Source organism: Emys orbicularis, chromosome 18 (genome assembly GCF_028017835.1).
Source record: "Emys orbicularis isolate rEmyOrb1 chromosome 18, rEmyOrb1.hap1, whole genome shotgun sequence".
In the NCBI taxonomy this organism is placed as follows: domain Eukaryota; kingdom Metazoa; phylum Chordata; order Testudines; family Emydidae; genus Emys; species Emys orbicularis.
Window position 1 is genome coordinate 5,803,756 of NC_088700.1, and position 24,368 is coordinate 5,828,123.

General features: G+C 46.1%; 1 protein-coding gene across 1 annotated transcript; it reads right to left on the reverse strand.

Annotated features, from left to right (window-relative positions):
- Positions 1-3,775: 3,775 nt before the first annotated feature.
- Positions 3,776-20,678, reverse strand: LOC135891110 (protein CutA homolog). Its single transcript, XM_065418582.1, has 6 exons — positions 20,595-20,678; positions 17,938-18,086; positions 10,416-10,475; positions 7,157-7,202; positions 6,095-6,144; positions 3,776-3,878 (listed from the first exon to the last, which is right to left on the reverse strand). Exons 1-6 carry the CDS (start codon positions 20,676-20,678, stop codon positions 3,776-3,778), a joined length of 492 nt encoding a protein of 163 aa, XP_065274654.1.
- Positions 20,679-24,368: the final 3,690 nt, after the last annotated feature.

Genomic DNA, 24,368 nt, shown 5'->3' on the forward strand with positions numbered 1-24,368 from the left:
GAACAAAAAGGGTCGTGGGCTCTTTAATTACAAGTGGTCAGGACCTTGGTTTTATGATTCATCTGAATAGCAGCAGCCCAGCTGTCTCACTATCACTATGATGGCACATTGACTCCGAGGCTGGCGTGCCACCCGTTGAATTCCCAGCACTGGTTCCCAGAGCGCCAAGGGGTTCTTGGTAGTTCTGTGACCCAGCCTGACCCTGCTTAGCGGTGTGAAATCTGACAGGACTCCAGCAGCACAAGGGGCTGTAGCCAGTATTACTAAATATGGTGTTTTAATTTGCTGTTCATGTAATTTCTAGCTGTAAAACAAAGGGCAGGGTGGAAAGACCTGGCTCTCAGCGTGGGGGAATTCTATGTTTATACTCAACAATGACGTCGCATATCCTATTAAAGGAAATAAACGCCCTGTTTCCTTGTGGTGTGTGAGCTAGAACTCTGTCAGCGGATGAAAAGGAGCAGATTAGAGATGCATTTTTTCTTATCCTGGATTATCATACAGTATCATGCATACTTTATGTATGCAGCATGGTGGAGATGAGGCCTCTGATTTACAGCAGCACTCATGCGCTTTGTACTGTAACAGGATTAGTCTGCATAGCTCTGGTCCAAGAGGCTAAGACATGTGAAAAATCCTTTAAACTGGACCATTAGGCAAGAGGAGCTTCAAGGGAGCACTGAACTGTATGGAGCTGAGGTATTTTAGCCATTAAAGCGCTAGCATTTCACTCTGAGTTTAGAGAGTAGGAGGAAGGTAAAGAATGTAAATCACAGTAGGCTCGCACCCAGTTTGGACCCCAGGAGCTGGGGAGACAGAATTACTCCAGTTTATTTCAGACAGTTCTGTGCTTTTCTTTAACATGTACCTAGAGCACGGGGCAGAGGGAAGTAGTTCTGCTGGCTTGACAGCCCTGGAGTCTGACATCCTCACTGGCTTTAGAACGGGGCAGCGGAGGTAGCAGCAAACAGGGCCTCTTATTCTGCTGGTGCCTTGATCCTGAACTGCTCAATCTCCATAGTCCAGTCCATCCTTGACACGCTGTGAGGCTGGCATGCCAGGCTCACACCCACCTTTCAGCTTTCTCAGGCGAAGCCAGTGCTCCCCTAGGCGTGTGCAAGATCCTAGTGGGACAGCGCCATGAGCTCTTTCACGAGTTGCTGCAAAGCTCCTAGGTCAACTAAGTGCCCCAGAGCTTTTTCTCACAGTCAGATTATTAAATGACTCACCCGTTAAAATCTCCCTGCCCTAGGCCATTTTATTTCACCATAAAATTCTAAGGCAATTTTCAGGGTTCACGGTACAAATCTGACCAGGTATGGACAGACTTTTTTTTCCCTTTGGCTGTGATGTCAAACAGCGATCTTGCCCACATGTGCTCATTAAAGAGCGAATGGCTCCTTTTCTGCAGGCGCAGGGGTGTTCTCCACGTGCTCTGCCAGTATCCCACTAATTACATTTAGCACTGGAACATGCATAGCACCTAACAAATAAGTTGATACTAGAAAACGAAGGGACCTGGCCAATCTGCCCTTCAACCCCACTAATAAATCTCTTTCCCATTTGCTGGTTGCTGACCTTTTTTCTGCAAAGTAGCTTTAATTCCGCAGCTTAGCACATCCAGGGCCCATTTAAAACCACAGCAAAGTGCCAGTAGGTAGGATTCAGAGTAGGTAGGAGCGGCTGCAGGCGCTAACGAGCACAGGGAGAGTGATGTCACCCCGCCTGTGCACATCTCTCATTGAATTTCAGACCGTGCAAGTTTCCTCCCCTGACTTGTTCTCATGTTTTTGGCTTCAAGGGAGTGAAACCCACTTTACTGCAGCTCGGAGCGGGGGATGGCTCTCCACCAGTGTCTAGAGCCAGGCTTCCTTTCAAGTGCTCGTTGACTGGCAGATGCATGCAGCGGTGGTTCCAGTGGTCAGGCATTCTCCAGCGCTGCATCCTTTGCCTCAGCCCTGACAGCATCTGCCAAGCAACTGCAGCAAGGCCAGCCCTGTTCCGTCTCCCTTAGGGTTAACCTGATTTTAAGCACAGCTTCAAGTGACTCAATTCTGCTCCCATTACAGACCCCTTCCCCTTCCTATTGGCCCCTGGCTCCCTCAGTTTTATCATCCCACCCCACAGCATGCCCACGTCTCTGTGTGCGAGCTGTATACTTTACATTCAGGGCAGGGACATCAACTGACACCTGCAAAGTGTCACCCACCGCAGCACTCCGGGCCTGAGCCAAAGCCCCCTGATGCCAAGGGAGAGACTCTCATTGACTTCACTCAGCTTTAGATCAGGCCCTGTGTGAATTAATAAACCACTGGCAGAACTGACCCATGGGAGCAAGAGGAGGCCCAGACTGTAGTTATCACCCACGGCCAACATTTTGGCAGTACAGTGGCCCAAAGTCCCAGTCCTGCTCAAAGGGAACCCTTTTTCCTGGTGGCTTCACCGCAAACATTGGCCCACGTACTCGAGGGCAGAGCGTGGTGCAGAATCCACCCTCCCACCCCCCACATTCCCAGAAAGATCAATGCCAGAGCAGGCCTGCCCCTCTCGGCCCAACTGGCCTTTTCATAACCACAGAAGTCTAAGAGCAAACCAGGCATCAGGAGTAAGAAACACTTCTGTTTATTAACGTCTCGGACACATCAATTACTACATAGTGTTCCATAGTTTACCTGATAATAAAATTAATCTATTAAAAGCCTGTGCCTCTGTTTGCAGTGTGACATGCTGCCAAGGGAGAAAGTGTTTGCTGCAGCCAGAGGGAAGTTTTTGTTGGGACCAGGTTTGTCTCCTTAACCTGGCACTGTTGTGCAGCATGGCATTGGCCCTCACTGGCTCCCTGCTGCCGTTAGGCGTTGCTGGATGCTCTGGGGAGCATTAACCGTTTGTGCTCTTCCCAGAAGCAGTAGGCTATTGTCAGCCGCGTCGCCCAGTCCAGCTTTCTCCCCACCCCAGTGGGTCCTCGTTTGTGCTGCCTGGGATCCTTTCACAAATGCTCAGTAGACAGCACTCTGAATGGCTGGCTCTTTTTAAACTGCCTCGGCTGCCTTGTCAGGACGCAAAGCAACATGTTGCTGCAACCGGTGCCGCACAGCAGGAGATGACATGATCTGGTGCATCATGGGCTGTTTTGCTGCATCCTAATTTACGTTCATTTGGGCAGGCGGGACAGAGGGCTCGGCAGGACCTTCCCCATCTTTGGTTCCCCCACTTTGCAGCAACCCTTCTTCAGGAGGCAGACAGACCAGCGGTCACCCCGGTTCACTGTCACTGGGGCTGCACATGCCTCCTCTAGAGTGCAGCCAACCCCTGAAAGCCAGTGGACTGGAACTCTGGTCCTTCTCCATGGACTGTGTTGCTGGGGCTTATCGTGTGCATTTTCACCCTGTGGTCCTATAAATAGCCATAGCGTCTCCTTAGGAGCTCACAGCCCATCACACACCCCTTTGCAGACCCTGCAGTTCACAACTTTGAAACTATTCTTGGACAACTTGTGCCCTTTCAGGCTCCACTTACGATGGTTGCTAAATGCTCAGTAGAATGTAGGTTTACACAAACGAGGCGTGTCCATTAAACTGTATTTCAAGTAGGAGTCAAATTCCAAATCCCAGGCGCTTGTGCTACCTACGTTCCCTTGGGGTTTTATTGTCCTTCCGTATGTATGCACCAGTCCCACCTCCAGTGAGAGACGACTAGAGCGCCAAAGCAAATGTCCTCTACGCCTGGCAGGAAGGAAACGCTGGGTATGTCTGGAGGACAGAATGCTGCAGTCCAGCTAGTCATCGGGGACACCTTCTTCAATCCATTTTAAATAGAGGGGGTTTCCTTGGTCTATAGGCAGGCTGATAAATTCAGGAATCTCAAAGGGATGCATGGATCTGAAATGGAAAACACACACAGCCCCCCAATGGGAGCAGATCATTTCTGCTGTAGGAAGAAGCTCAATCTTATTTACAGCCCCAAGAGACGAGGAGCTTTCAGGTCACAGGAGCACCTTTCAAGAAGGGCCTCCAGACTCTGCCTCTGACTTCAAAGCAGTTCTGGGGCCCTTCTCTTCAGATCATGTAGAGTCAAAAATCCATGAGCTTTTCGCTGTGAGTTTGGGGTTTAAGGGTATGTCTACACTACAGGATTAATCCGAATTTATATAATTCGAATTTAGGAAACCGATTTTATAAATTCGAATGTATTCGGCCACACTAGGCACCATTAATTCGGTGGTGTGCGTCCAAGCTACTGTAGTAGCATCGATTTCCAGAGCGTTGCATTGTGGGTAGCCAATAACATCTAATTGCCAATAACATCGAATTGCGGCCACACTAACCTTAATTCGGATTAACAATACCGATTTTGACGCTACTCCTCTCGTCGAGGAGGAGTACAGAAATCGAATTAAAGGGCTCTTTAATTCGAATTAAATGGCTTCGTTGTGTGGACGGGTCAAGCGTTAATTCGAATTAAAGCAGCTAAATCCGAATTAAAGTCGTAGTGTAGACCAGGCCTAAGTGAACACGGCATCACAGGGTGGCTGGCCCCTTTAAATGAAGATGGTCCAGCTCCTTTATGCCAGTACAGCTGTTGCCAGTTTGACCAATTAAGTGAATGGGGCAGCACCTGTGGGAGGTCCCTGATGGAAGCTATGGGAGGGGGGTAGCAGGTGGGCTGCCTGCAGAGAAGTTTCCCAAATGGTCTCTCCAAACCGGAAGAAAGGCCAGAGGGCTGGAAAGGACTGAAGGCAGGAGAGCAGCAGAGGGAGTTGCCTGCTAGCTTCCAAACTGAAGCCAAGGGCCAGAGAAGGCTGAAGGCAGGCAGGCAATCAGCGGAGCGGCTGACGTCTGCACGTTGGAGAGCTGGAAGCAGAGAGGGCCGAGGGCCAGGGGAGCAATGGAAGGACCTACCTGCCGGCCTTTCTGAGATGAGAGGTTAATGGAACCAGGGAGTGGTGGATGCTCTCCTGATGAAGAGGAACCCCAAGCAGAGAAGCTGTGGGAGGGTGGGCTCCTACTGGGAAGAGTGAAGTGGCACTCCTGCTGGAAGGACTGAGATGTCCACGCTGGCAGGACAGGAGAGGACTGAAGAAGAGCCTGGTGTGGTGGAAGATGCTGGACTGTGGTATGTGTTACACTGATGAGCTAGGTGTTGGGGGATTCTAGGGACTATATGCAGTGGGTGTGATAAATGGACGTGTTTGGGGATGGATTATTTGCACTATGTTTTGTAACAAACCAGCCCCAAAGAGGGGTGTTATTGGGGTAAGAGAGTCTGTTGTAGAGCCCTTAGGGCCCCCAAAAGGGAAGTGAGATAGTACCCTGGTGTTTGGGCACCCAGCCGCACGGGGCTGCTCAGGGGCGAGAGGGAATCATTCACACACAGGAATTGCCAGACTGGATCAGACCAGTGGCCCATCTAGCCTGGCAGCCTGTCTCCAACCATGGCCAGTACCAGATGCTTCAGAGAAAGATGCAAGAAACCCTGAAGTAGGCAATCATAGGATCACCTGTTTTAAGGGAAAGTTTCCTTCTTACCCCCCCTTGTTAGAGGTTGACTTAAGCCCTGAAGCATCAGGGTTGATATCCTCTCCGAAGCTCTTATTTATTTACTATGATGACTCTAGATATTCTTGTTATCCATATCAGTGGATCCATATAATTGAATCTTGATAATTCAATGATATCTTGTGACAGTGAGTTCCACAGGCTCATTGTTCATGTTGTGAGAAAAATATTTCTTTCAAAGGTACAACTAAGACCAAACCACTCTTTCACCTAGCTTTGCACTGATTCCGTGAATTCCCTATGGCTACAACACAAAAGCTGAAGTTCCGTCCATGTTGGTGAACCGGAGAGACTTTTTTGAGGTATGTGGACTCAATTTCAACTAGAAACCAGCTGGGCTTTACCTAGTTTTTCATTTTAGTGTAAGCTTTGAATTGATATGATGTCTGTGATATTTGGCACCTGCAGAAGCAGTCAAGGAGCTAAACAACTACACATGGGTGTTGGGAGGAAGTAACTGTGCCCTCTGACTGGTTGAGTTAGAGATGGCAAATTTAGTTTAGGGGGAAAATATCATTTGCAACAGGCAGGAGCCTCACCTGATGTAGTCCGATAATTCACTTATTTTTGACGTCCTGGTTTTCACTAACTGTAAAAGAAAAAGAGACGATGTAAAGAGAAATATAATCTGGGACAGCAGAATTGTTCTCACACACATGATTCTTCCACACTAGTGCTGACAGCATCTACTTTAGTTCTCTTGAGGGAATTAAAGTCACTTAGGAAGTCTTATGGCAATATTATGGCATATGCAAATTATTCAAATAACTTTGAGCTAGAGTCCCATGGGAGATGTCTGAAATACACTAGCACTGTCTGCAGCAGAATGTCTGGCAAATCATGTAATCTCTTTGTGCTTCAGTTTCCCATCTGAGAGACAGTGTGGCCTAGTGGATAGAGAACTGGACTACAACCCAGGAGACCTTGGTTCTGTTCCCAGCTTTTTCCACTGGCCTGCTGGGTGACCTTGGACAAGTCACTTCACTGCTCTGTGCCTCAGTTTCCCATCTGTAAAATGGGGATAATGACAATTACTTCCCTTTGTAGAGTGCTTTAAGATCTACTGATGAATTATAAAAGAGCTCGGTGTTGTGTGTAAAACAGGGAGAGGAATAATTCCCCTGCCTTGTCTGTTTAGACTGTAAACTGTTCAGAGGAGGTACTCAATCATTCTATGTGTCTGGAAAGTGCCCAGCACAATGGGGCTGGTGCTTCTAGCCATGTACATGCAGGAAAAATGCTGGATTGACAGCCCTGCTGAGTAAAGTAAACGTTTCCCCCTCCTTGCCTGCTGCTGTGCCCTGACCTGAATGGAACCTTCTCAAAGTGAGAGTTCAGCCTGTTGTGGCTCGTTGAGGTCAGGGTGTCTCTGCTGGGGGTTTCTGTGATGTGGACCCCTGTCCTCAAGGAACTGGAGAGAGAACCTCTGAATCCATTTCACGCAGTCCTCAGATGGTACCAACTCTTGGCCACTACTGCCCTGAGCTGGAGCCGTCCCCGCAAATCCTCATAATATTTGAATTAATCGTAGGTGAGAGTCAGAAACGGGGCCCCTCTTAGAAACGTGTCTCTCTAGGACATACACAGGACCAGACACTTACTAGAAGTATTTCAGTGGCTTCTTCTATTTCCCCTTTCCAAAAATACCTAGATTTAAAAGGAGAAGAAGAAAGAAAGAAATACAGTAAATGACTGCAGTCCCATTTATACTGGCTCGGCATTAAAATCCATTAAAGACATTGAAGTGCTTTGAGATCTGCTGAAGGAAAGTGCTCTGTAAGAGCTAAGTATTATTATTGTTTGATTTTTGCCTGTTCAGTGCATGCTACAAGGTCACATTTCTTTATCTTGTTCTGTGTCATTCTAGAAATGTCACGTTTTCTAATCACTTGCTGTAGATTTGACTGAGCAGGTGGAGTCACAAACCTGACAGATTGCTGGCTAAACGCTTTCTCCCATGCTCAGTAAGGCCCAGCTCCAGCCCAGGTGGACCCTTGCATCCATGTGGAGCCCCAGTGAGGTCGGTGGTGCTCTCTGCTGGCACAGGGGTCTGCCCAAGCAGAGCGCATTGCAAGTTTGGGAACTACGGCTGGCTGTTTGGACACCGTAGGGAATGAATGCCTTGGATGACATTTATGGGCAAAGAGGCTCGCTTCCCAAGCACGCTAAGGGGCTTTATAAGCATGTACTAAGGGTAGAGCGTTCAGGGGTAGATTGTCTGCCTGAGCCACGTGCCTGCAGAGCAAGGACAAATCTGGCAGCTGGTTGCTGATCCGAGCTGGAAAACCCGAGGTACCAGGCGACTGTAAGCATTTTAAATTACTTCCATGTCAGAACCCCCATGGGATGTGACAGTCTTGAGGGCAATCACTGCATTTATGAAAAATGAACATTTATTGCCCTAGAAAATGTCCGGCTGCTTGCCTGGGGCTAGGTCTACACAGAGTAGATGAGGGAGCGTCTGTAGTGTTGGAGCGGCTGGAGCTACCATGGGTCAGGATTGAGGTGCCTCAGCAGAACTGGGTGGGGGCAAGATTAGGAGGGGAGTCTGAATGTCAGGAATGAGGTGAGTTGGCAGAGCTATGCTGGGGTGTGAACCGGCAAGGGAACAGCAAAGTGTGTTGCCGGGGCTGTTTGGGGGCCCAGGACTGGAATAACAGGGGCAAATCTCCTTGATCACACTCGTGCCCTTTTAGAACAATTCTCTTGGCAGAATGCCGCCATCATGCCACCCGTGCGCCCGGAGCTGGAGGCCAGAAGTCCTCTGGAGGCATCAGAGTGGCTAGTGAGCAGCAGCTAGGGGCTCAGTTGGCCTGGGAAGGAGGAGGCTAAAACAGCTGTGTGCGCATAAGTGTAACCAGGATCCAGCCTTAACACGGATTATCACACACCGCTCTGAAAACAGAGAGGAGCTAATCATAGAACTGGAAGAGACCTTGAGAGGTCATCTAGTCTAGTCCCCTGCACTCATGGCAGGACTAAGTATTATCTAGACCATCCCTGACAGGAGTTTGTCCAAACTGCTCTTAAAAATCCCCAATGATGGAGATTCCACAACCTCCCTAGGCAATTTATTCCAGTGCTTAACCACCCTGACAGTTAGGAAGTTTTTCCTAATGTCCAACCTAAACCTCCCTTGCTGCAATTTAAGCCCATTGCTTCTTGTCCTATCCTCAGAGATTAAGAAGAACAATTTTTCTCCCTCCTCCTTGTAACAACCTTCTACATACTTGAAAACTGTTATCATGTCCCCTCTCAGTCTTCTCGTCTCCAGACTAAACAAACCCAGTTTTTTCAATCTTCCCTCATAGGTCATGTTTTCTAGACCTTTAATCATTTTTGTTGCTCTTCTCTGGACTCTCTAATTTGTCCACGTCCTTCCTGAAATGTGGCACCCAGAACTGGACACAATACTCCAGCTGAGGCCTAGTCAGCGTGGAGTAGAGTGGAAGAATTACTTCTTGTGTCTTGCTTACAACACTCCTGCTAATACATCCCAGAATGATGTTCGCTTTTTTTGCAACAGTGTTACACTGTTGACTCATATTTAGCTCCTGATCCACTCTGACCCCAGATCCCTTTCTGCAGTACTCCTTCCTAGGCAGTCATTTCCCATTTTGTATGTGTGCAACTGATTGTTCCTTCCTAAGTGGAGTACTTTGCATTTGTCCTTATTGAATTTCATCCTATTTACTTCAGACCATTTCTCCAGTATGTCCAGATCATTTTGAATTTTAATCCTATCCTCCAAAGCACTTGCAACCCCTCCCAGCTTGGTATCATCCGCAAACTTTTTAAGTGTACTCTCTATGCCATTATCTAAATCATAGATGAAGATATTGAACAGAACCGGACCCAGAACCGATCCCCTTTGTAGGATGGTTCTGCAGGAGTCGAGTTCAATGGCATCACACTGCTTGAGACTGCTGCGCGAGAGATTGAAGTAGGAACAGAGACTCCTCCTGAGATGGGGCAGGTGAGCCTGGGGCTACTGAGGGATTAGTGGAGTGGGAGAAATGTTAGAGAATTGCTCTGCTTGGAGTGCTGTTGTTCAACTCTACCAGCCAGGTTAGGAAAGGGTGGGTGGGACCCCAGATAGATTTGTGGCTGGTGGGGAGCTGTGTGGTGCATTCGGGGCCTGATCCAGAGCCCACGGAAGTCTGCCTTGGAGTGGATGGCTTCATTGGGCTTTGGGGCAGGCCGTCGGAGAGGCAGGATGGTCCAGTGGCCCAGGCACTGGAAATGGAAGATTTGTGCTAGTCCTGGCTCTGTGTGTGTGGCCAGGCGCAAGTCACAACACCTATTAATAATGAGGTCATTAATACGTCCTGAGCTTCATTCATTAATGACAAGGTTTCCAATCTGTTGGTGGAAGGCCCAGGATGCCTGTGAGTATTATTGCTGTTTCCATATTCCAGGGCCAAAGGCTGCCCCTTCCTACCGTATGAAGACATCAATTAATATTATAAATTTAGGTCCCATGAAAGAAACAACACACATTAAATCATGGTGAAAGAGGCTAAAATCCTCTTTGCGAAGATTTCTATTCCTAAGTAACCAATAAACAAATGGCCACAGGTGGGCATGTCTACCATCCACCCCCTATTCTTCATATGCTTAATGCACTGTGGCAGTACAGGGGTCACTCTTATAATCTCCCTGTCTAGCAATCGGAAAGCAGTGCAGCCTTCTACAAATAAATTGGTCTCCTGATTGCATGGTTTCATTGGCCTAATCCTGAGAGGTGCTGAGCCAGTTGTGGGTGCTCCGGCACCTCTTGGGTTTGCTATTCCTGGCTTAGGCTTCCATTTGCAGACGAGCATTTGTATGTCCTTTGGAGGAACGTTCAGTGCAACTCACATAGACGAGGCCTTCGGCAGGATATTCACGCAGGCAGCCAGCTTTTTATCCATAATGGCCCTAAACAGAACAGACAAGGTGAGTTTGTAAATAAACTGTACTTCCTCCACTCCCGGCACCCTCCTCCACCTTGAGCTGTGAAGTTAACCTTGAGCTGTTTCCTCCAGTGACAAGCCTTGACATCGGAGGCACGATTAATCCGTTTCCAGCTGAGATTAGCTCAGCATGTCTCCTACTTGCTCAGCCAGGGGGAGGGTCCCTCCAGCGTGCTGCTGATAGACCTTGAAGGTTCCAGCATCAGTGCTGGCCTGGGGTAATATGCAGGACTCATTGGCACAGATGGCAGTCTCAAATGCTAGCTAATGAAACCTTGCACCATCCCCATGGTGCATCAGTCTTATCCCCATTTTACAAGTGGGGAAACTGAGGCTGAGATTAAGAATTGGAGCTGGGATTAGGACAAAGGAGTCCCTGACTCCCAGTCATAAACTCACATCATGAGACTCCACTTCTTGCATGCACAGCAGACTAAAAATCATCGAATGTACTAAAGGTTTAACAACATCGGCCTTTTCATACCAGAAAGTTATTAGAAATCTGAAACCCAAATCCATTCCTTCCTGAAAGCTTCCTCCTTTGGTTGTGGACTAGTTTGTTATTGCGGGGCTGCCGGTGCGTTACATCTGGGCTGCCGGCAGAAGTGAGCACAGAAGCAACTGTGGGGCAGGGTAGGAAGAGGGCTAGGAGTACAAGGTCAAAGGTTGTGCCTACCAACCCCACCAGGGTCTCTCTGCTTTTGGAGAGCCCCTCAAGCTTGTTTCTTTTGCACCCTCTGCCCCCAAAATTGTGTTAAACGTTCTTTGAAGGCATGGCCCTGTTAGGCTTGTAATTTGTTTTTCTTTAACTCTGGCCTGTGTTTTGTACTTAGCGCTATGGCAATGAAAACTTTAAGCTCCTAACAATTACACTTGGGTCAAAAATATGACCTCAAAATTCCAGAGGAGTCAGGAGTGAATAGAGAATGAAAGAATAGGAATTAACCCTCCGTGGGTCTGATGTTTGTACACTATTAGCTACTTCAAACAAAATAAAACAAACCTACTTTGGCTCTGAGCAAGTTAAAAATATCGCTCTTGCATCCAGATTATAATAGATCCTAGGTGGGATTATGAAACAAACTATATCATCTAGTGAATCTTTTATCCTTAAAAGAGGATTTCATGTCACAAGCTGTGAAAATACCACATGTAGATTGAGGACTGTATAACATCACAGGGTGACCTGCCCCAAATGCAACCTAAATCAGCACAGACGGTAACTAACCCAAGTCAGCTGTCGACATCCAGGCCACGGGACCACTATGCAATTATGTAACAGGTTCAAATCTGTCACCTAACCCATAAAGCAAAGCTATTTAGATAGCCTGGGTTCTCATTTGGATTCTCATAAGCTTCTTTTCACATCTTTATTATTAGACCTGCTTTGTCTGTCTACACAGTCCGCAGCCAGATCCATGAGACAATGGAGGCGGCTTGTTACTATTCTCCCTGCCACAAGGCAGGACCACAGACTGGCCTCTCCTCTAGTAGCAGGAAGGAAAAGGGACCGACCTGTGGAGGGGGGAGAAAAGCAGCTCCATTGCCTTCTTCCCACAGATGCTGGGAAATCCCCTCCGTGGCAAAGCACTGGGCACTGGGGAGGCGAGATGCCAGAGAGCAGTCGCCCTCCAAGCCATGCTTCTCTTGGGTCTGGGCTGGTTCCCAGCTCCTGGAGGAGCGGGTTGGGTGCAGCCACTGCCAAAGTGAGTATGGCAGCACAGCTTCTGAGGGAGCCATGGGCGACTGTGGGAGTGAAGCCATGCCCCACAGGACAGTCAAATAACCTTAACTCTTCCCCAATGGAACAATATGGGGGAGACTATGAGCAGGTGGCCCAAGGAGCTGAGTTTTTAGCCATGCAGTGTCTGAATCTCATGCAGCATAGAGTATCTCAGAAGGGGGAAAATGACACGATCCAGTGAATGGCTGGAACTGACTCAGTTTTACTATTTAGGTCAAGGTCATACTGTCTTATCTTACTAAGTGATTTGAAGAAGCAGTAACATACTACAGAATGGGGGACAGTTTTCAAAAGATGCAGCTGATTGCTATAATAATACTTAGCCCTGTTCTCCTCAAGGTGCTTTAAAAACACTAATTAATCCTCTTAACACGTTAAGGTAGGTAAGAATTTATCCTCCCCATCTCAAATTTACAGAGGAGGAAGCTGGCCCTGAGAGATTACAAGACATACCCCAAACCACACAGGCAGACGCTATTAGAGCTGGGATTAGAACCGAGGAGTTCCTGGGAACTACTCCAGTATTTAGGTGACACCTCTGTAATGGGTGACCATTTCCCGGTAAGTTATATTGCTTTTGTGGAGTCCTTTGCAATAATGCTGAAGGCTAACATTGACTTTCCTCTAACGAGGAATATCCCATGGATTGCAAAAAATCTCTTTTAAAACAAAAGAGAGAGCCAATCTTTGTGCAAGATTTTATATTTCACTTTGTTGCATCAATCAGTTGGCCAGCAGAGGGAGCACAAATTAATAAATACTATCCCTGACACAAGTAAGGGTGTAAACAACGCAAAGGTATATTGACTTATGTGCCAAAATAAACTGGAGCAGGAAAGTGAAAATCCATTTTTGCCATATGAAAACAGACAAACAGGAGGGCAAGGTCTGTATCAGCCTTCTAACAGAAAATTGCAAACAGCAGAGAGAGCACAAGAAGAAGAAACTTCTGATGCTGTCCCTTTAAGGAAACTATTTATGTCCCTCCTACAGAGATTTGATCCAGAATTCTTGTTACAAATTAGCAGGTCAGAAATTGGTCCCTGAGGAGCACAGACTATGACAGGGAATGCAATATAACTTCTTGTGAAACGGTATCCATTAGGGAGCCATTTAAACTGTGGCTCATGCACATCAAATGTTTAATGTTCAGTACTTATGCATCCATAAGTAGCCACAAAAAGCTTTTCTAGGTGATAACCTATCTCCAGACAATGACACAATTTTCCCATGCTTGATTTTTGCAATTGCTGATGAAGGTTTAAGTGTTGGTGACTGGCACCAAGAACACTTGGAGATGGACACATTTCAGAAGACAAAGGGCATTTAAAAATGCATGTTATAGCAAAATGATTTGCTTCTTTACCAACCCCCCCCCCCCCACACACACACACAAACCTATCTAAAGGCTTAGGTTCCAGATTTAAAGTGGCTCATTCTAGTTGCAAATGTGTTGCTTAGTCAAGTGTAGTTACTTGAAAATCTGATTACTACTTACAAGAAAACACAATGTTACACTTTTTATAGACCCTACACATAAACTAAGCTGTGCACATGTGCTACCGCTGGGAAGAGCTGGACATAGCGCTAGCTCTTTGAACCTATATTTCTTTGCTGTTTAAACCAGGTTAAGGTTTGAACACAAACAAAGATTTTGTATCTGAATTATGGGCCTGATCCAAGCCCCAGGGGTCTTTCATTAACTTCAATAGGCTTTGGTTCAAGCTTTCTTCTAGCTGGCATATTTTATAGCAGTAAAAATGCTACATTTACACTGATCTATAAGTTATTTTTGTCTACTACAGGTATTATATTAAACTCTAACTTGTATTTTAGTAGCACTACTATTACATTAGCACTGCCCTATCTGTCTGACACCCTGAGGGACATAGAACAAAGCTTAATGGCAAAAGCTGACAGTGATGGCAATCCCTGGAGAGGAGCAGTTTCTGGAGCAAACTTGTTTGGCAGCTTGACTGGAAGAGGGAAAAATACAACCACAGAAGCATGAGGACATGGTGACATTAACACTTCAGCAGGAACAGATTCTGAGCTGAGGATTTTAATGGTGGAAAGCCAAGCCAACTAGCCCCTTGCAACTGATAGGAAGCAGTTCCCAGTTTGAGGGCTGCAACATGTCCAGACATTCCAACTCCTCCATTTCTATTTTAAAAGAGAGGTGAGTGGCTGGTTCAGTAATTATTGAAAGAGGCCCCTTACTGAAAGGCAAATGACAATAATCACTCAGATATTTTCATTTCAGATTACTACCAGATAACTAGGAAAACATACTTTTAATTGGAATTAAATGGAGAAGAAAACTGTATAAAGCATGCACGCCACCTCAGCATGCAGGGGATGGAGAAAGAAGGGATATTAGGGGAAACCACTGTCTTCAGATTCAGTGATGTACACACAAGCTCTTAGTTTCAACTGTAAACCCCTAGTACTTGTAACATGATCTATACAGCTGGTGAGAAAATGCAGGTTTTTCCCATGAAAAATCTCAACTTTTTATTGAAAACCTGAACATTTGTGACCCAAAACAGCCAACAACTAAACCAAAAATGTTCAGGTTTTTGTTTTTTTTTGACAAAAAATAATTTTTTTTGAGGAAAGCAGATATTTCCTGGGGAAATTTTCATGTTGTCAAACCCAATTTGCCATCAAGAAATGTTTTGACAGAAAATTTTCAACCAGTCCTAATGATCTACTAGAGGTGTGAGAAGTATCAGGGGTTAGCCGTGTTAGTCTGTATCTACAAAAACAACAAGGAGTCCGGTGGCACCTTAAAGACTAACAGATTTATTTGGGCATAAGCTTTCGTGGGTAAAAACCTCAGAGGTGTGAGAGTTTAGGAGGAAAATCAGACTTAATTTTTTTCAAAAAGTCTTGGGTCTGAGATTAAGGTCAACAGGGATTGCAGACGTGAGACATGATCAGAACCGCATCGAGAATGTGGTTGATACACTACATGAGAAAAGTGATCAAGTTGATGCAGGTGAAGCATGCCAGCTTGAGAGCCCTGGAGACTGCAGCCCTCTGTTAATCCACACAACAGGTAAAGTACCAGGATAAAAAATAACAGGGACATAAACTTCCAGGCTGTCATGACCACTAACTGACTGGAAGCAAGGAAGGAATATCACCTATGATCAGGTTATGGGAATCCTTCTACCTTCCTCCAAAGCAGCTGGTATTGGCCACTGTGGGGGAGACAGAGTGCTGGGCTGTATGGATCCTGGGTCTGATCCTGTAAGGCAATTCCTATGTGAAGGGGACTGTTCTCTAAAGAGTACCAACAGAGTCCTATGCATTTTACCAATGAGCAGGAGGTCACTGCTGGGCAGAGCTTATAATAATCACTTAATACTGAGGTGTTGTGAGACTTCAAGTTTTTAAAGCACCATAGAAGTATAAAGTACAATTCCTGGGATATTGTTTGGTGTCATTCCCTCCCAATGAACTGAGATCTATGAAACACATGGACCCTGGGGGAAATGCAAATATTAATAACAAGATGAAGATGGATGGCTGAAAATGGCTGTATACTTCATGATGGCTTTGGGGTGGATATTTCATGTGTATTTCTATGTCCCAGCATTAACACACATTTGTATTCATACTCTAGACAGATGAAATATGAATAAGCAGAAAAGTAAAGAAAAAGACGTGCACAGATACAAGGCAAACCTGGGGGCTGATGGAACATTCAGGTGTAACCTAGTCTTATCTTCATAAAAGATAATGATCAGCCTGAAATATTTTTAGGTTAGATTATTTGTGAGGTCACCTTCAGAATGCTTCAGGGCCTGATCATGCCCTATGGACCCACAAAACTCAACTTCCCAAATCAGACACAGGCAAAGAAGCAAAATCTCCATTTTGTAAAGACTGGGAGACTTCTACTAAGTATCAATTTTAATATCAATGCAGGTCACTCAGTTATAACTTGCTCTAACTGGTGTGCCTCCAAACTGTATTTGTTTACAGCTGAGCAGTCCTCGAAATCTGAAACCCTTTACAAACACCAAAGAAAATACTTGCAAGCGGAGTCTGGGAATAAGTGCCTCAGTGAGCAATCTAGGAGAAAGATAAAGACATCCATACTAGCAGCTAATGGGTTTTGGAAAATCAGCTTTCATCTACAGAGCCAGTTGCTACAACCCATTATCACTTAATCCAAATTCCTCTGAGCTCAACTTTAATTCATTAATACCAAGAAAAATGTTAGCAAAATACATGTAAATCTCAGCAATGGGCATGAACTGCAGAGAGTGATTTATTTCCTCTCCCTTCCCTGGAAGAGAAGGAACAAAAGACAGAAAATGTTTGCGGAGCTGCTAATGTGAAGCATTTTCAGAGACTAAATGGTCTTCTCCCCAGTAATGCACAGTTATTCTTTTTTGTCATACACATCAAGTGGTAACGCACTTGATACAGTTGCAGTATTGAGGGTGACACAAAATGCCTTTTAGTAGCCCATTGTTTCCTGAATAGCTGTACGGGAACACTCTGTTATTACAGAAGAGAGGCAGAGTTTTTGGCAAGCAGAGAGTTAGCAGGGAACAGAGCTCATAAGAGGTGTTGCAGGAAACTTAACGGTCCACTATAAACATTTCCAGTATTCTGAACAGAGCAGCTATTTAGCCATGTAGCTAGGAATTTGTGAAGTGTTCATCAGACAAATCTACGGTACATTAAAAATGATCTAGATGTATTTGAAGCCCTTGCAAAATGCATTAGAGTAGGGAGGGGTATTGAGTGGCAGATTTTGTCTCCCCCCCAACCCCCCTCTTTTTTTGGCCTGGTTTTCTTTTCTTTATTTTATTTTATCTATTTTAGGCTTTTATACTGCCACCCATCATTGTAGCATCTGGGCACGTCCTACACAAAGTCAATAGCAATAGCAAAGACCCTAGTGGACTTCATAGGGGTCTCTGACACTTTACCCTTTCTAGGGTAGAATCTCTGCTTGGGCTATTTTCTGTTGGTTTCTGTTTTGGGTTGGTTGGTTGGTTGACTGTTACAGGATTTTTTTTTTCTGGAGGAGTGTTTGGGTGTCAGTGTTGTAAGTGTCATTCTTGCTATGGTGATAAGGCTTTTTGAAAGAGAAAAGTTTGGCAACATTTCCTCAAGGTGGTCATGCTCTGGAGTCACCGAATCTCACCTGAACGTTTGTTCCAGAGGCAGATCCCCTTGACCCAGAATGATTTGCCCTCCACCCTCATGCACCGCTGCTGAGCTTTGTGACCTGCATTGTCTCAAAGGAGTTCAGCTGACATGGTGGTTGCTTGATCCAGGAATTGCCTTGAGAATTAGGACTGAGGCCTTAGACTGGCATCTGAAACAGACTGGGAGCCAGTGCAGGAATTGGAGAAGAGGCGTGATGTGCTCACATTAGCCTAGGCCTCGAAGGAGGCAGGCAGCTGTATTCTGCACCAGCTAGATAGATATTTTTGGGGGGTACAATTTTCCTTTAGAAGGTTGAGTTCCTACTCTACAGAGCTGTTTATGGGAGAGAGTTAATGCATGAGTGGGAGAGAAAGTGTGTGTCATGTGGAGAAAAAGGGAGAAACCCTCCTCAGAAATAACTACTGTAAATGAAACAAACAACCCATTACTTCATGACAGCCAGGCTTTGAATTATTCAAGCACAACAACAATGAAAGTGACACCGTACCTTGCAATATCCTTTGCAACTTGTTCATTGGGACAGTTAACGAAAGCAATGGACTGGGTTCCCGAGATATAGCTGCCAGTGACTGCAGAGTGCAGCTGAAGACCTAGACTCTTCAGCACTGGGTACATCAGTAAAGACAGAGTTATTACCTAAAGAATGCAAAATACAACAGTGAGAATGCCAGGTCAAGTGTGTCCCTCAAATTTAGGTTGTATTTTAAAGAAACCCCAAGCATTTACTGTATGTATGAGCCAAGAAGAAAGTCTCCATTCTTTGTGTTGCCATTATTACAATAAAGCTTATTATTTTAGTTCAGAGAAACAATGTTTAAAACAAATAACCATTCCCCAGTAGTGGGTTCAATCCAACATTAGAGCAGTGGGTTTAGTGCATAAATAGGTCAGTTTCAGAGTCCGGAACAGAACCTAGGAGACTGGGGCCACCTGCTTCAGCAATAATCATGCTCAAAATGTGCATGTACAAAAAAATTCACTATACAACCATAAAAAACATTTATAATTTTTTTTAAACAAGAATCATAAAGTACTTTGTTGGCGGGATAAATGACATTCTATCCTTTAAACAAAACCAAGAACAAGCTGAACTGACCTTCAGTATAAACTATTATTTCAGACTTGATACTGAAGGGAAGTAAAGCTGTAAGAGTGGGCCCTTAATATGCAAATAAGATAAAAATGTATAGTTTGGTTGGCTGATCAGACAGTTTGTTTTATGAGAAATTGCATCGTAGAGATTGAAGATAATCAGATTTTTATGCAAGCCTGGTATCCAATTTATTGCTAAAGGAATTTCTGCCTTTCTGTCTCTACTATGGACAAGTACAGCAAAAACATATTTACAGAAGGAAATCATAACTCACTCACACAATATTTGCATACTATGTTTGTTATAGGCACTGATTTAAAAGCACCAAAACTGAAACCGAACAGTCTCCACTGTTATCTCAACTGTGTATTTAATTTTGTGGGTCAAATTCATCCCTGGAATAACTACATCTGATTATAGAGCTACTCCATGGATGAATTTGGTTGTGTGCACGCTAAGGTTAAAGGAACATTGACAACTTACATTTAACTCAAAACAGAGCCAATTCTGGCCTGGGTATTTGCCAGAGTAGAGCAGTGCTTCTATTCCCCTTATTAGGAGAGAAATACATGCTCCCTTCTGTTCAGCATGGCAACCATGAAAGTTATATGTGCATCCCTTGAGGCTGTCCCAGTGAGCAACATTTGTAAATAAAGAGTAATACAATGTTTACAACCCTCCTGTTTTTTCCCGACAAGAAGTGAGAAATCTGATGCAGCAATGCAATCGTTGTTTCCTCGGGTTTGTCCAAGAAGTGAAGGCCAAATTGGAAAATTTTGGATTTCTGGGTTGTTGATCTGGATACACCCAGAGCTGTCAATATTTAAAGTGACTTAGATTCAAAAACCACCGTTGTGGGATCCTAAATTCAGTGAGATGACTGAAAAATATGCAATTTTGTTGGTGCTGTGTTGGTCCCAGGATATTAAAGAGACAAGGGGGTGAGGTAATATCTATTATTGGATCAACTTCTGTTGTTGAGAGAGACAAGCTTTTGGGCTACACAGTGCTCTTCTTCAGGTTTGTGTAGCTCGAAAACTTGTCCCTCTCAAGTTGGTCCAATAAATGATATTACCTCCCCCACCTTATCTCTCTAATATCCTGGGACCAATGGGGCTACACGAACACTCCATACAATCACTGAAAAATGGGAGACTGGAAAGTGATGGTCAAATCCAGGACATTTGCAATTTTGCAAAATCTCATCCCTTAAGTTTTGCAAAACAAAACCTAGGACTGGTTTTGGATCCGGGTTTGAAATCCCCATATCAATGTTTTTGATAAACAACTCTAGTGTTGATGCATCACTAAACGAAATCATCATGGCAGCCTTAAGTAGAGCAAGGATTCCTCAGCACTGGTGAAAGAAACTTTTTAAAATTGCCTTCCAATCAAATGAGAAGTCTGAAAATGTCCACAAGGGAATATTTTTCATATGTGTGTTTCTTCTCTCAGATCAATTTTTTGAAAGTCCCTCTGCCCCGCCCCCCAATCTCTACATCTGCATCTCCTAATCACCCACTGGATTAGATGTCTGGGCATCAGGAATTGATCTATATACAGACTGGCATGTGCATGGGTCTTTTTTCTAAACACTGAAAGCATAACTTGTCTTGGGATCTGCATTGTCCCAAGACAGAGAATTTTGTCTGCAGCTTTCCCACAGCTAGGGAGAAGTTGGCTGGGAAATGCACTCAGGTGGGTGCAATTAGTGTCCCGGAAAAGTTAATCTGTTGTGAAGTTACCCAACAAAACAGGAACGAATACACTGACTCGTCTACGCTCTGCTCTGCTCTGCAGCATGCGGGGAGTTGAACGGGGGTGGGGAGGGTGTTCAGGTGAGGTGCCGCTTGCTCACAGATTCATCTTCCCCTAAGCAGCTCCCCCGCTCTCCTTGCCTGCCCTGCTGGGCAGCTGGTGCCTCAGGGACCAGCGGAAACGATCCTTCCAGGTGAAATCGCCTTGCCCCGGGCGCTGTCCCGTCCATGATCTGCACCCTGCCTGCGCCCACAGGGGCTCTCAGCCGGTTGCAACGAAGGGAGCAATCTTACCAGCAGCAAAGTGAAACACCCCGGACGGGAGCAGCCCTGGGCAGCCGGCAGCTGGCAGCGCTGAGTTAGCCAGTTCAGCTTCATCCTGCAGGTCGCTCCTAGTCCAGGGCCAAGGCCGGTGCCTCCAGCCCGTCCCCCCACCTGCTCAGCCTCAGCCCAGAGCGCTGCTGGGGCCGGTGGCGGCGGGTCTGGCTGGGAGGGGTGTTTGCAGTGGACACGGAAACTCCTCCTTCTGCTGCCGCTGCCAGGAGGGGCTGGTACCCGGCTCATGTGCTACCTGACGCCCAGCTGGGCAAGGCGAGGGCACGGAGCAGCCGGAGCCGCTCTCAGGCAGCCCGAAGTTAGAGCTGGGATTTGCTCCCTTGCAGGAAAGGATCATGTGCTGCCCAGTCTGTGCCTCACTCTGCAGAATGCATTACAGTCCCCCCCCCCCCCTTAGGGTGACTATATTTCCCAAAGGGAAAACTGGACACCAGGTGGGGCTAGGCTGAGGCCTCCGCTCCCTGCGCAGGGCTAGTGCCAGCCTCTCCCGGAGCACTGCTGCCCCTTCCCACACGGGGTTGGCGTCGCTGCTCACCTGCCTGCCCCCCACCCGAGCTCTGCCTCCCCTACTCAGCGGGGCTGGCATCGCTGCCACCCCCACCCCCTGTTCCTCCACACTCCACGGTCCACCCTTGTGACAAAAAGGCATTTGTCCTGTTTGATCAAGTTGACAAGAGCAGACAGGACAAATGTCCAGCTTTGCCAAAAAGTTGGGACGGCCTGGGCAGGGTTTATAAAAGGGACCGTCCCGGGAGGGATGGTCACCCTACTTACTGTGGGCTGGTGGCCGCTGGTTCAGGGAATGGTACTGAGGATGCACTGGGAGATGTACACGGCCATTCTTAGACACAAAAGAATCGGATTATGGGGGAAGCTTTTGATTTGTAGTTTTAGGGACAGATCACTAATCTTTGGTCATTGGAGACTCCACAGTACTTTCCCTGAGTCCTGGCTATATTCCATGCTGGGAAAAGACATTCTGCCCCTTTAAAAATTCCCTTCTGTAGTTTATGTGAGTCATGCTATTCACTTCATTGACACTACTCAGGAGTAAATCAATCAGGGTTTGGATAGTTAATTAATCCTCAAAACACCCTGTAATGTAGGTAAGTATTATTATTATTCCATTTAAAAGATGGGGAACTTGACACTGTGACGTTCGCTGACTTGGCCAAAGCCTATTATGCCCATCACTGTGATATCTGAATCTGAGTAAAACTAGGGTGTTTTTAGCTCCCGCCTCCCAGAATAAGATATTTGAATGTGAAGAATAAAATGTGCTGAAAGTGCACAAAACTAAGAAGCATTTAAAAAAGAAAGTCTCCCTAGCTTTTAATTACAGCTTTGCCTGTTAACAACCCTGTAGGTTTTAAAAGTTATTTCAGGTTTAGCAATCTCATACACTGTGTATCTGCAACGTTTCAGTCAGTTGGGACAACACATCTAGCCTGAATTGTTCCACGTTTATCTCTAGTCAGCTTCACTTTCTCCTTCCCATGCACAAGCGTCAGAAAGTGTTTTGGATTTTACACTGCAAGGGATTGTTTTACATTTAAAAAAATTAATTTTAAAAGTAATTGAATTTGATTTATTTTAAACCTTTCTAATAGTTGGCTCCGTAAAACTTTTTTTTCTTAAACACAAAGCTTAATGGCAGAAGCATGTAGTTGTGGCTAAATGGCAGGAAGTAAGATCTGAGTTCTCCCAGCTCTGCCACTGAATTGCCGGGTGACCTTGGGCAAGTCACTTAACCTCTATGCCCTGTTTTCTCCATCTGTACAATGGAGTGTTCTGGGGTTTAATTCCTGAATATTTTAAAGCATTTTGACATCCTCAGCAGGTGCTATAAAAGTGCAAAGTAGTAGTAGGCATTTTAGGCCTAAAACTTTTTGACAATGTCCCTTTAAGAATTCAACTGTACATGAATAGAGACAGTTATTATGTTACTGTCAGGTCTCTCAAGCTACTACAGCAGTCTAAGTCTAGCTTTAGACCAAAACTTTCTACAATTATAGTACTGCTAACTATCTCATTCCTGGGCAAAGGATGAAGGCCAAATTACCCTGGTATTGTTAGTGACCTTTTAGAGATATTTAATATCATAGCAACAGAGGGTCCTGTGGCACCTTTAAGACTAACAGAAGTATTGGGAGCATAAGCTTTCGTGGGTAAGAACCTCACTTCTTCAGATGCAAGAAGACTTGCATCTGAAGAAGTGATGCAGATGACTTGCATCTGAAGAAGTGAGGTTCTTACCCACGAAAGCTTATGCTCCCAATACTTCTGTTAGTCTTAAAGGTGCCACAGGACCCTCTGTTGCTTTTTACAGATTCAGACTAACACGGCTACCCCTCTGATACTTAATATCATAGATCATTCAGAACCCTTTACAAAATGGAAACGTTCAGGTATCTGCTAAGCTTCATTTGCCTGGTCTATTCCTTGTAGATTGAAAGACTGACACATTTTCTTCTTACACTGATCTCCCCTGCAGGCACAGGCCATCCTCAGCACAACAGAACTGTCAGATTTACACTGCACAGATGTGATTAGGGAGTGTGGAGAGCCTGTATAAGGAAAGTCTATACCCCTGCACATCACTTTGCAATGCTGCCTAGGACAAGCTAGGCCAATGGGACTACAACTGCCTAACTCTACTAATCAAACCCCCCAAATAGTGGGGGAGCAGAGCACAGAGCAGCTGTATTGATACTCCATGGTAGTGGAGGGAGAATTCCCTTCTCTCCTGCCACCCCCACCTGGAGAGTTTTCCTGCACCAAAGCCTGCTTATTTATCATCTAATTATCTCAGCAGTGGATAAATATTAGCTTCATTTTACATTTATCAACACTTATTTATTTAATAACATTGTGCAAAGTGTAAATAAATGAGTACGTTAAAACAAAAGGCAGTTAGTTTGAATCTATGTCTGAAGGGAGATGACCAGGGAGCTGAGACCGGCTTTCCGAGCTCAGCTGAGGAAATGCTGTTGGAGGCTTTCCAGAAGGAGCTGAGTGACGGTGACTTTCCAAAAGTCCTTCCCGGGAGGAGCTGAGTCACCGGCTGTGGACGCTGCTCTGTGAATACTCAGCGACCTTATTTTGTGTTGGACGGAGAGGATGGCAGAGCAATTTGGTTGTGGGGCTAAAAACCTGACTTTTATTGTTGAGAATTAAAAGCAGGGGGTTGGGGGGGGGGGTATTCTGAAGCATCCCGAGACGCCAGGGCGGGTGTGTTATGTGACCTCCCTGCGGGGGCTGCCATGATAGTGGCCACCCGGCAGCAGCTTGGGGTCTTTACCCGGTGTCTTTGTGCCACTCCCGGGGGCGGGCTCTGAGGGGGCTCCCTGCAGCCCCCCCGGGAGGGGCCAGACACCAGCACGGCGTGATGTCACTAACACCCCACAGTGACAGTGGGTGGCTGTGAGAGATCTTCGTCCTCCCCGCACGGCCTGGCCACCGCCTCTATCGCCGCCCTCCCCGCGGCGGACCGCTTCAGCCTGGCCTGGTCCGGCCCGGTCCGCTCCCAGGAGGCCACGGGGCGGACTTGCCAGACTAGTCCCGCCCCTCGCCTTACAGCAGCCAGTCAGCAAGGTGCAGGGGCCCGCCATTTTGTTTACATTTTGCCGGACGCGAAAGGAGCCTCTTAGTTACGCCCAGCGTGGTTGCTAGGGGAGTTCTCGCGATACTGCTAGCCCCACACTCCCTCCCTCGGTTGGGTTGGGTGCCAAG

Coding starts and splice junctions, on each gene's coding strand:
- LOC135891110 (XM_065418582.1), bottom strand. CDS start 20,678: ATGAAGCTGAACTGGCTAACTCAGCGCTGCCAGCTGCCGGCTGCCCAG. Junction 18,087..20,594: donor GGTGTTTCACTTTGCTGCTG/GTAAGATTGCTC, acceptor TGCATTCTTTAG/GTAATAACTCTGTCTTTACT. Junction 3,879..6,094: donor GAATTATCGGACTACATCAG/GTGAGGCTCCTG, acceptor TTTCCATTTCAG/ATCCATGCATCCCTTTGAGA.